Source organism: Melanostigma gelatinosum, assembly GCF_949748355.1.
Source record: "Melanostigma gelatinosum genome assembly, chromosome: 17".
In the NCBI taxonomy this organism is placed as follows: domain Eukaryota; kingdom Metazoa; phylum Chordata; class Actinopteri; order Perciformes; family Zoarcidae; genus Melanostigma; species Melanostigma gelatinosum.
This window is the reverse complement of record NC_136650.1, coordinates 18248597-18261679: the sequence shown is the minus strand read 5'-3', so window position 1 is coordinate 18261679 and position 13083 is coordinate 18248597. Positions and strand designations below refer to the sequence as shown.

Below are 13083 nucleotides of genomic sequence, written 5' to 3'. Positions count from 1 at the left end.
CTCATCATGGCGGCCACTTAAATACTTCCGGGTCATTTCACTCAGTTAGGAACCTTCCGAAGCAAAAAGGAATATTTGACCCGAGGTCGAGCCTAATTGAGTCTCAGTCCCGTGATTCCTTGCCGCGACATCGCCTTGCCCATCATCAATCCCCATTCGACGCTGCTTTCATCCCCTCGTGCTCGGGACCTGGGAATGTGGCAACACAAAGTTGTCAGATGGGGAACAGAATTTGTTGTTGCAATGTCACCGTGTTCCCAGATCTCAGCCTCGGTGAGTACAATGTTACCATAACTGAGAGCAATGATAGTCTAAAACTGTGGAAACAAGACCCAGGTTGTGAATCAGAATCCTCCTTTAAGCTCGAGGTTTGGACCAGAATTCCTCTGTTTCTGAATTCTATAAAACTCTGTTCAATATAATACTTTTAATTGCACATTGAAGACTAAAAAGGACTCTAGCCAACCAGCTCTTCAACCCATAAAGCACCCATATCTGGAGCAGCTTTCAGCAGTTCTACTCCTGCCTCATCTTTTCTATTCTGCCGACTCTAATCATGTCACCAGCCACAAACAAATGCAACTTGGACTATGTCTGAAGGAACGGACGGAAACACCACATTCTTGCAACCCAGGGCAGACTTCTTCGATCATTTCTAACCTTTCTTGCGCAGTGACACCACTGATTCACCAACAGGAAACAGACACACGTTTTAATTTGTCTTCAAAGAGACACAGGAAAGAACAGTCTTTCATCATAGGAAAATAAGAAAAAAGAGCCCGCAGAGCAGAGTTGCTGTACACAGACGCACTTTCTTGATGTCGCAAACAGAGACTGAACAGAGTTGTTATCGGGAAACGATGGTCATCTGTCCGTCCTTGTGACGGCTTCAACATATCAGTTATTAACCTGTACAGAAACATGTTAGTGATTTAAAAACAGTAAGGGTAGAGTGAACATTTATCTCATCAGAGGGGCTCAGAGTTGGAGCAAAACAAGGTCGGCAGATAAACATAAAGAGATTGTCTTTTGCTGTCTTTTCTGGTCACGCTCTCGGCATCCACCAGGGAAACAAAGCCCCGCTCACATCAGCCACTTGTCCTTCTCCTTGTTGAAGTTCTCGGCCCACTGGCGCGTGAGCTCCAAGTAGTGGTCCGGCAGGTTAGGTTGGTAGTCTAGGTACAAACGGGTCACTGTTTTCTTGGGTACAGCCTTCTCTATCTGCGTGCCTTCGTGCCATTGGTTAAAGGAAGTGACGGTGACGATTTCTGGTCTGACAGACAAAGCCGCCTGCAGGGACGTGTCGTAGTAACGTCCGTTGACCCGGTTCCTGGTGTTATGGTTGTTCCACGGCCGAACAGCTGTGTCCACGTACCCTGGACCAACGCTGGGAATGAATAGAAGATTGTTTCCGTCGCAGAACGCCTTGATGACGTTCCAGTTCTGGTGGGACGAGCCAAAGGAGAAGCCGTTGGAGGCAAAGTAGGTGTACATGCCATCAAAGCCGCTGGCCAGGATGTCGTGTTTGTGGCGCTCTTCCACAATGAGGGCGACGAAGACGCCGTCGTAAGGTGTGCCCCTGACGCTGTGGGAGCCTTTGATTGTCAGGAGCTCCGCCCAGGACTCCGGTGGCATCAGGTAGGAGTCATAGACGTAAAACAGAGGCAGGACTCGCCCTGTCCTGGATCTGAATCTGTAGAAGGCGCCGTGCTCTCCATACCTGAGAAACACGAGAGAGAGAGGGAGAGTTTCAACCTGTTGCAATATGCATGGAAACAATGTTTACCTACCAGTAACACCTCTCATCAAATTCAGCAATTTAAATCATTGTTGACTTAAAAACATTGATTGGTGCAGCTTTAAGTTCTCAGGCAGTTTGGTGAATCAGACATTAACTTCAGTAAAACGAGGACAGCAATGACAATGTGCTAGCAAGCTACAGTACATGCTAGCGATGGAAAGCCCAGACAGAAAGTTGAATTGCCACACGCATCACACGTATGACCCAGAGTCAGTGGGTTAGCCAGACTGGAGGCCTACCAGTCTTCTTATCAGAGGTCTTGTTTGATTTCAACGATGTTTAATAAAGCTAAGATTGTCTAACATTCAGAAAATATTTATTCTTTACTTAAACCATCATTTATTTTTTCTGTCTCTCCAATTTTTGTGTCATTTCATACAGAAGGCCAACACAGTAGGTTTGCGAAGTCCAGAAATCAGATTCAACTCGAGGCTGGGCTTTGATTTGACTCCCGTCTCGTATCATGCTGAACATGGCATCGCTTGGACTCTTTATTCTTCTTTCCACTCACAGCGTGAGATCGTGAGCTTCTTCTGTTTGTTTTTTTTAATCAGACTACTGCTGAATATATTATTGGATAAAACACTATCTAATTAGCTTAGCAGCCTTTCGTTGCTTGGGTTCTGGGAAAAGCTGAATATCATCAAATGTTATGAGTCCGGTTCCCTGACGACGCACATTCCTGGTCGAAGTCCGAGCAAAAGCTACACTGCAGATCCATTACAGCCGGACCACAGGGGAGACATCTATTTTTAACACCCTGATCTTCAGCTTCCCTTCTCAGGCGTCACGTTTCACCACATGGCTGGACTTCCAACGTCAGATCAGGAAATCAGAGCCGCGCCCTTCGGTCAGTGGAAGGAAACACAACGGGCACAGAGGAGAGTGGAAGAAACAACTCACTTGTCAATAATGTATTTGATGTTGTCATGCATGCTCTGGTCCGTCCGTCCTTTGTATGGCTGCATGTGAAAGGCCACCTGTGCAGACCACATTTGAAGACAGATGTTAACGGAAAGATCATGAAAGCGCAACATCAACACACAAACACCTGAAAAACAAGGGGTTAGGCAGTGAATTCCAAACGGAGCACTCAGCTGTTCTTTATTCCAGTGTATTGTTTGTTTTGATGGACAGCCAATATGACTGCAACATTGAATTAGCTTGACCTATAGGCCCGTCGTGGTCGTCCCTGTTGCCGGTGTTCGGGCACTGAGAGGCGAAGTCGCTCCCCTTCTGGTGTTCACGATGGGACCTTATCTCAGAAAACATACGTACGGTGGTCAACGGCAAGAGGCAAATAACTTCTTCATCCCGTTTGAATTGTGCCATGAATTACACACGTGGTGTTTGTCAATTTAAAAGATCCTTTTGCAAGTCGAGAAAGACGTGGTTTGTCGTAGGTTTATCAGCACCAATGTTCATCAAATAAAAAAGACTTTAATTCATAATATGCTAATCGTGTTTGACGGAAAGTGTCGACTCTGTACAGCAGCAGAGTCGCAGCACAGAGTAACAGGAGTGACGAGAGTCGAGAGAGTCGAGAGAGTCGAGAGAGAGGAGTTGGGAGTTTGTTTAGAAGCCATTGCTTGTTCACGAACGTTCACTGAACATAAAGCGGTCGAAAAGCACATTTCTTTCTCATTCCTGATTCTTCTTTTATTCCACACGGGCATGATTGACAACATTTTAACCACAAATAAACCTGCAGAAGACACATGATTGACAACTGTGTGACTACAAAGTAAATAATTCATGTTTGAAATGTTGTTCAATCATGTCAATATGGAAAGAATGAAGAACCGGGAACAAGAGAGATGGCAGTGTTCTGATGCGTTGGTCTTCTTTTGTGCTGATAATTATTGCCCAGCGCCTACAAAGACGTTATGGATGAGTGTGTGCCTCTGGATGATTGACAGGCATTAAATAAACAGAGTTCACCTGCAGTGAAAATAAAACACTGTTTTAAGCTTTTGTGAAGTGTCACTATTTCAGGACCGACTCATTTGACATCTTATTTGGAACGGCTGCTTCTTTAGATTAGTATTATTCAAGGATTAAGGCTTTGTTTCCGGCCCCGAAATCTAAAACATTTACAGCATTACTTTAAACAGTTCACAAATGACTTTAACCCCGTCACAACACACGGCACATTCGTTGTTTCTCTCTGTTAATTGTTCAACTGTCTTTTGTAATGTTCCAAAAATATGTCCCAAAAAGTATTTTTCAGTTTCTTTCCAGCAAAATTTGAAAACAAACAATCTTCCCCGTCAAAAACCTGGTGCCCAAAATACCCACAGTGCAACCCGGCTGCCACTTTTGGTTTGGGTAATACTGGCTGATGTGGCCTTATTAAGAAACAAACGACTACAACAAAATGACTTGGTAATGTTTCGGCAACAAGAGGACACAAACAGCTGTCTGAAGTTCATTTTAAACTAATTTGTGATACGTCAGCAGCAAACGTAACAGGATGACATCTACGCCACTGACCCAAGAGTCTCAGAAAGCCTTTTCAGCTACTTCTCAGTAATAATTCAAGCTTCAGAGAGTCTCTCTTTTTTCTGTTCTTTTTTTAGATTCAAGTCATCCGGAGGGAATTTCAGTTCATGCACAGCTGAGATATAAAAAAGAAGTAAATGAAATAAAACCCTAAAACTGGAGGCATGAGCCTGATTTGGCAGGAAACACTGTGTCATGTTCTTCCTGAGCAGAAAGCTGAGTGACTGATGGCCTCTGTCATCCAGGAACAACTGTGGTACGCTTGTTTGCTTCAGTCACAAAAGAGGGAGAAAAGGGTCTACTGCAGCTCAGCGAACACTAAAGCATTGACAGAGCCACAAACGCTGAGCGCACAACGCCCACTCCATCTTTCAAAAGAGGCTGCAAGGTCTTCCGAAACAGTTTCCATGGCAACGCGGCGGTGTTTGGCGAACAGGCTCGTGTTTGTCAGCCTTCTCGACCGGTTGGAAATCATGAAAGGCCAGCGAGGTAAGACGCCGCTCAATCTGTTCCTGGCTCGGCTGAATGAAACCACGGATGGATGCGGATGAAAAAGTGCTTTGTTTGCTCGGATCCCCCTCGAGTTGCGCGACGCCGACAGACTCTCGTATTTACATTCCAGGCCTCAGGTGTGTCGACGCTGCCGCAACACACACAACCACTCCTGGAGTGTTTCACCCAATGTTTGGCTTTTTCTTCGTTTGATGACAAACACTAACCCGAGGCGATGACGTTATATCATCATGTGGGTGTGTGCGGCTGGAACCGAACCAGACTGAACCAAAACAGTAAAGTCGTGGCCCAAAAAAACCCGAAAACAATGAGCCCACAGATGCTAAAAAGCTCTGTAGAGCTGAGAGGAGTTGGCCGATAATTCTCTGTTTGTTACGGAAAACAACACCTTTTCACGTTGCACATAATCCGTTGACCCGCTGTTTACATCAAAGATGTTGATCGCTGCAGCTTTTAATGTTTTTATGTGCGAGACTTGATGGTGATGAAAATAAAAGGATGATCAGTTCATTTAAAAATACTCAAATCCCATCGATGTTCTGACAAAACTGCAATTATCCTTAAAAAAAAGAGAGCTTCCTTTTTGTCAGTGAGAGGTTTGTTGGAGTTAAAACGTGGTACTTTTCTGCTCTGGTTATATTTGATCTCTGCTTGTTTTCTGCTAGCACCCTGACATTTCACTGGGCAAACAGGGTCAATCTATGCTTAATTAGTGAGGATGGAGTGCTGGAGGAGATTACAGATCAGCCTGTGTCCTCCTGTCTCTCATATGTGCTGGTCTCAACAGATATCTGTGACACCGGTGGCTTCGGATGGAATTAGGAACAACAGTGGCTCATCACACCTCATTTCGCATTTGAATAACAACAGAGGAGCTCCTCCTGTGGCAAAAGCACCGTAACAAACAACATATATGACACGTGGGCAGAGAAAACACACACATGGCTGCTCACAAACACTGTGACTTCAGCCTGCGTTTTGTCAGCGGCAGCTCTGTTGCACCGAAACACTGGAGCGTCAGCCCTCGGGTCAGCTGTGAGACACACACTGTTGTGTAAGTGCGACTGAGACAGAGAGAGACACAGTTCTCCGTCTAAGACTTCCATATAAGGAGCATTAAAGTAGACCGAGGGGAAGCTATTCTGTCCCCTTAATGCTGAATGCTGTGCTCAGCTTGTTTTGCCACCGCCGTCTCCAGCACCTTCAGCATCTTAGGGCTTTACGGTACCAGACCCACTAAAGTGCTAAAGTAGATCTGACTTCGTTAGATGGGGTGGTGCTTTGAAAAAGACAATCTACCCTAAAGTTTAAAAACAGCTATTGGCTCGAATAGAAAGGCGTCTGAAAGCAGAACACTTTCATCTCTCTACAACCTCCATATCACTGTCAATGTCAGGTGTTAAGGTTAAAGCATCACAAGTGGAGACGCCACTGGGCCCCACTGGTTAGGCACCCATTTCTTCACTGTCGGGAGCCTCGGTGGACCAGAATGCAATGCAGCTGCAAGACATGCTGCATTTTCAATAAAGGGCATGACACACTTTTTCTCAAGTGGAAAAAAAAATGCAGTTTTAAGGACCAGTCACACCAGCATTCAAAAGCAAAATCCAATCTTTTAAAGTTCAACTTTCATGATGAATGCTAAATACTCACATCTGCATTGTTGACCATGAGCAAATGCCTGAACTGTGCTGACTTTTGAGGCAACAAAGAGCTGGAGAATCCAAAACAGGGTCAGAGCTAGCTGTGTTGCACCATGCACTTTTACATGACCTTGCTCTGCTGGAGTATAAACTGCAGACAGTAATGAAACAGGAGTAAATGGATGAAGTCCTCAAAAGTTTGAAATATACTTGTCACACTCGGTTTAAAGAAAAAAAAAACCCTCAGCTTTAACATTTAACTGTCACTAGCAAGTCATTCATTCAGTAAATCATCAGAAAGGAAAAAAAACATACCGGTTGTCTCACCAGTTACCTTGATGCTGTGCCTGTGGGCGGCGTCCATGACAGCGGGAACCAGGTCCTCGGTGGGCTCCCCGTGGTCGTCTGCCACCCCGGGGGGGTACCAGGACAACACCAGCACCCCTACAACACCACAGCATGGGGAGGAAGTCTGCTCTGAGTACAGTCAGGGAGGTTAAAGCACCGCTTTGTTGGGGGATTCAGGAACATGCTGGAAATGTCAACTTCGATGTGGCATTAAAAAGTAAATCATGACTTTCAGCCAGTGTATATTTATATAGAATGTATATAGTTCTGCTTTTATTTGAGAACTTTGGGCGTCTAGGCAATAACCAAATCATCAATAAAAGCGATGGCAACTTTATTTAGACTATTGTGGATGAGTGAGTTGGGGGTGTTGGGTGGACCGGCTATACGGCCCTGGAGGTCCACAAAAAGGGAAACATGTATCGAGCCATGCAGTGTTGCAAGAAGTACCTGCTGCAGCCGCCTCTATCTGGGCCATGTGCGACTCCAGCACCGTTGGGTCCCTGGAGCTGTAGGGTCCCAGCTCAGGGTAAAAACTTGAGGCGATATCATCTGGAGGTGTGTGCTTTCCTTGGGCATGACTGGCAGCGATCTTGGGGTCCCAGTGTGGCACCAGCACGTGATCCCAGTGGATGTACTTGTTGTCCATGCCGGGAGAGCCGTACCACAGGTAGTAGAATATGTGCACGTCGTAGAAAATGCTGTAATCTCGGTCCGACTTGGTGAAAACCACCTTAGTGTCACTGCTGCCCATGTGGAACTGGCCCGGAGACACCACCACCGCCGCCGCCGCCACCGCGTCTTTCACGTCCAGCCGCCTCCTGTCGGATCGCTCCCCGATGAAGTCCATGCCCGGGGCCAGGTCCGAGAAGCCGTCGCTGGGCTTCAGCGTCCTGAGCCCCATCATGGCCCCGAAAATGAAGAGCGTGAAGAGGAAAAGTGCCACGAGAGCTTTCCTGCGGAGCCGAGTCATTGTCGCTGTCCGTGGTGCTGCAGACGAACAAGCCAGTAACGCGGGTTTCCTTCGTCTCACCGCCGACTACAGCTCACCAATGCAGTCATCGTGTTTCAGCAGGTAACAACAAAACATAAAAAGCGTTCAGTCACTGCAGAGGCTGGCGCATAATCGATCCTGTTAAACGCACGACAAGCAAAGCAATCTCATTTCACTTCCATCATCACGACCTGTAGGCATCTCGCACTATAACGCTTCAATACATCGCCCCCATGTTCGCCTTCTCACCGCCGCGATGCGCACGTCGGGTTTTATTTTGCTCCATCGCTTTCTCTTCCGAGATAAAAGTGAGAAATCGATTTTTTTATGATTATCAGTCTACAGTTCCCTCTAAAGAAAACAGAAGTGGTCACAGTGGAGGATTCTGTGAAGCTCTAATAAAGCAAAGTACCTTTGTTTTCCGTCCAATGGCTTCTGTCGCTCATCTCTTCATGTTCATCCCATCTTCATCACAAGGGATCACATCTGCGTCTTGTTGTTTTTTTGTTCTGTTGCTAGAACCAGCCCCAGCATGGGAGGAACACTGTTGTTATTACTGAATGTTCCTGTCAGGCGAGAGAGTGAAGGAGGGAGGGTGGGATTAACCCCGACCGGAAATACGTGTATGAGGGGTGATTAATGCCACAGGCTCGCGCGTATCTGTTGGGATTCATCTCTTATACGAGCATTTCTGTGTGGACCACGAGAGTGTGCCAAAATGATACAAATGCCAGTTTTAGTAGTACAGCAACCGAAACAACGGAATTGTAGCCTTTTATAATACATTGATAACAAGTGTTGAAAATGAGCGGGAGCAAATCTATGACGTTATAATCCTACAGGTAAAACCATGGTTTTACTTGTCCACGTTATGAACAAAAGAAAAATTGGTAGTGCAGCCTCATCTTTTATTCACTGCACAGAAGGTTACAGCTAAACATGCAAAATGTGAAATTTGCCTACAAGCATATACAAATCAGCATATGTCTCAGAACCTGGGGGTCTGTTTCCTCTATAATCAGTACCCAAAATAACTTATACCTGAAGGACTTCCAATCCATTTTCTTCTTTTAGGCCTTTTCTATACAGATATATATATATATATATGCCATTTCATTGTCTCATATAAAGAAATACATCATGTACTTTTCTGTTATATAACAAAGAAACGCTGTGCTATTAAGCACTATAAACTGGAGCTCAATCTCTGTCGACGCTGCAAAACATTCCTTTAATTCATGATGTTTGTGTGCTGATCTAACGGCAGTCTTTCTTTGGATTTTGTATGAACCTTTTCTTTTTATTCTTGGGTGGTCTCGGAGAATACATAAGCTTAAGGTGACATCTAGTGGCAAAGATGAAGTAGTGCTTTCTATTATGCTGGTGATTGTATTAGTGCCTGTGCACTACGGATGGCCATTATCTCCCAACAGTCTGTGAGAGTAGACTGTTATCCATGTCCACATGTCACCCATTTATCTAGAGATGAATAGATTACACAGGAGAGACCCTGTGTTGCTCTGACATGGATGTTTGTTTTGCATAAAGAAAAATCACTTGTCAAATGCATCATCTTCAATTTTATTTCAAAACATTTTAAACCAATTCTTTTTTGAATTTGTGAGCAACTTTTAAAATAGTTTTTTCACACAGAACGGCACAAGCATATGTTTAAAGAAGCAGGTTGAGAAGAACATATAATAACGGGAGAGAAAAACTAGGATGAAAAAAATAAAGACAGAAAAAAGACAGACGAGAAAACATACAATCAGCCACACAGTCCCAGAGGTTGACCACTGTTTAATAGTGTTACCCCTTGTCTCAACCCTTATCTTTCCTTGTCTTCCCCACTCCTCACATGTCTTCCATGACCCTGTTTTTCCTGTGTGTGTGTTCTCTCTCACTGGTTCATGGCTCAACCACACGGCTGCCATCAATCTGCTCGTCAGCTCTCTGCTCACCTGGCTGCAATCAACACATCACCGCCTACAGATCTACCCCGACACCTCTCCCATTCAGGGCCATACTGTTGCCTCTACACGACATCACCATGAACACACACACACACACACACACACACACACACACACACACACACACACACACACACACACACACACACACACACACACACACACACACACACACACACACACACACACAGTAGTTCACTTCCCACACACACCGTCCTGCTGCAGCAAATGTGGATTAATCCACCGCTGAAAATAGTCCACAGCAAATGCAGTATTTCCTCAAAATTTGCCTTTTTTTCATTGAGTTTTAAGTGTATGATAAAAAAACGAATTGACATTGGTGCCATCTGGTGGTGTCAGAAGGGACACTGTGAGAGAGAATGCATGTTCCCTCAGATCTGAGATAAATGAGCTGACAGCAACACAGACTGCACACATTTCCATCAGAATTGTTTGAATTTATGCCATCGGTCATTTGAAATATGCTGTAAACACATAAAAATCACACATATTGTAGCTTTGCAAATGTCCTCCACATTGACATATGATGAAAATGAATCTGTTTTCTGTTTCAATTGATAGTAGATTCAACCAAAGTAACAATCCCCCTAAAAGAAATCTGGTCATACTCCTTTAACGGACAGGTTCCTTTGTCAAAGAAGGCTTCAGCCTGTCATTGCTGCCCCGAGGTGGCCCGCGGCAGCCTCTCCTATAGAGGCTCGCTGTGGGAGGGATATCTGTCACAACATGGCAGCACGTTATGGATTTGTTATCGATCAGGTTTATTGATTGATTTCCCTCTGGAGGAGGGGTGAAAGGTGAGCTGACAGGCTTCCCGTGGGGCTGCTGCTTATTTTCCCCCCTCTGCAACACACAGGGTCTCACACAGTCATTTAAAACGTACAGTATTACATGCACAGCATAAATACTACAGAGTATTAGCGGTACTTTTATATGTATTCAAATACTTTCACTGTCTGTGAGTGAGAGGCAACTTTGTGTGTGTGTGTTGATTCAGCGATGGCTGTTGAACAAGCGCGTGCCAAGGCTTTGTTCCCACAAGCCCCTCTGTGTGACCCCGGTCACCTTAGGGTGGCCTGTTTCGTGGTGCAGCAGCCGCTGGGCCTTTCCATTTCCATGGCGACTTTCAGAGCGCCTCTGGACTATTAGACTATTAGACTAACGCATGAATGGAGGTAGTCATTTGTTTTCATCAGGCAACACCTCGCACACACGCAAAATGTGCAGAGACAACAAGATGCATTTCTTTCCACGAGAAAGTCAGAAAAACTGCAGACTTCAGCTCATTATCTCTTCACATATGCAATTCCTGATGTGTGTGTGTGTGTGTGTGTGTGTGTGTGTGTGTGTGTGTGTGTGTGTGTGTGTCATTACAGGAAGTTCCATGACTCAGCGGTGATGAGAGCAGGTTTGTGGCGCTGTACAGCAGCTTGAGAGCGACCAATTATTTATGAATGAGTGTAGGGGAATGACTCCAATGGGCCACCGTATGTTTTTCAACAAACTTGTAACAGGTGGATGTGAATCACCTGAGCGGAGACAATGCAAGAAGCTTCATTTCATCAGCAACAAATCCATCCGGAAAGAATTAGGAAGAGGGAGATCCCATCTGGTGTCTACATTTCAACTAGTTTGTTCGATTATTAAAGAAAACATAAATGCAGCCAACCAATCCCCACTAAAGTACACACAATGCTCATCCAGAGAACATTCAGGACCAAAGTCTCCTCGAAGATGGCAGCTGAGTGACAAATATGTTGAATACTTCACTACACTCATTTGTCTGTGTATTTGAGAACCCTCTTTAAAACTCCTTATATTGTAAGCTCTAAAAGTACATTCATGTAGACCATGACTCCTTATTCTAAATATGAATTTGAAACATGCATATTTCACTTATTCATCAATGATCAATGATCAATTTAAAGTGTTATTTGGGGTTCACAAAAGGCCCAAAATCAAACCCTTAAAATGTAGCTGACTTTAATTGATACATGACTTCCCACTAAATGTACAGAAGAAATGTGTTATTCAAGGTATTTATTGATAATATACTGTATATTAAGGATTTTCTAATGGGCTTCCTGCAGGGATTCACGTATTAGATTCCTCTATAGATTTACAAAAATAGCATTAAAAAAAAATAAATACCATTCCTCAAAAATAAAAAGATGATCAAATAAGGTCCAAATTGAGTTATGCAATCAATGCACAATTCAATGGCTGATAATATACGAGTGTTTAATGGATTATCTGCACAGTTTAAGGGTTTCTTCACTGGTAAAAACACCTTCAAATTGATTAAAGTCACCTCTGAATTTTCACCATGGCTGAAAGAACGCATGGCTTTCATGTTATTCTCTCAGTTCACAGTAAATTATTATAAAAATGTATATAAGTAAGGCATCATTGTACATCTTACTTATTACAATTGCATGCATTGCATTTATGAAGGACAACATTTTGTGTGGGTTGTTCAGGAATCAGAAGCGTCTCCTAAAATCTCATTGTATATTTCGGCTTGTTCTTATATTTCCTGTGCTCATATTGCTTATATATCATTTGCAAATAATATACCTTGAGATAAAAATGTGGATTTGATTCATGAAAATGGAATGGAAACACCATCTTGTAATCTGAACAGTAGCTGTAAAATGCTTTGCAGATGGCTTTTATTATGTGTGTGTATGTGTGTGTAGGTGTGTGTGTGTAGGTGTGTGTGTGTGTGTGTGTGTGTGTGTGTGTGTGTGTGTGTGTGTGTGTGTGTAAGAGTGCGATGGAGGGTGGCAGTGGGCGGGGTAATATCTTTCTAGGCCCTAGGGTGCAACACTAAGCTGAATCGTCCAAAGCCCTGATTGGTCATTTTGTCAATTGTTTTGCCTCCCTATCTTATTGAACATGTGTGATTTATCTGCGACTGGAAATCACGTGGACTTGACCGAAAAGGTGGCTCTGTGTGTGTGTGTGTGTGTGTGTGTGTGTGTGTGTGTGTGTGTGTGTGTGTGTGTGTGTGTGTGAGTGTGTGTGTGTGTGAGTGAGAGAGAGTGTGTGTGTGTGTGGTGGGGGTTACTGGAGGTAGGAGGGTCAAGGGGGTTTCTGCATATTGTGCAAGAAGGGAGCAGGCAGAAGGCATTCGTTCTCCTGGAGGATTACACACACTGACACACACTGACACACAATCATCACGGAGAGAACGTGCACGGATGTCAAGCATGCATTTAACTCATTCCGTCTGATATTTTGTGGGCCGGAGCTGTTTTCTGCAGGAGGCCGAGGAAACCTCCCACC

General features: G+C 44.4%; 1 protein-coding gene across 1 annotated transcript; it reads right to left on the bottom strand.

Moving 5' to 3' along the window:
* Positions 1–951: 951 nt before the first annotated feature.
* On the bottom strand, positions 952–7780 carry maneal (mannosidase endo-alpha like; the record flags this gene model as incomplete). Its single annotated transcript, XM_079287611.1, has 4 exons — positions 952–1720; positions 2705–2781; positions 6794–6903; positions 7258–7780. 4 exons carry the CDS (start codon positions 7778–7780, stop codon positions 1084–1086), a joined length of 1347 nt encoding a protein of 448 aa, XP_079143737.1. The 3' UTR covers positions 952–1083.
* Positions 7781–13083: the final 5303 nt, after the last annotated feature.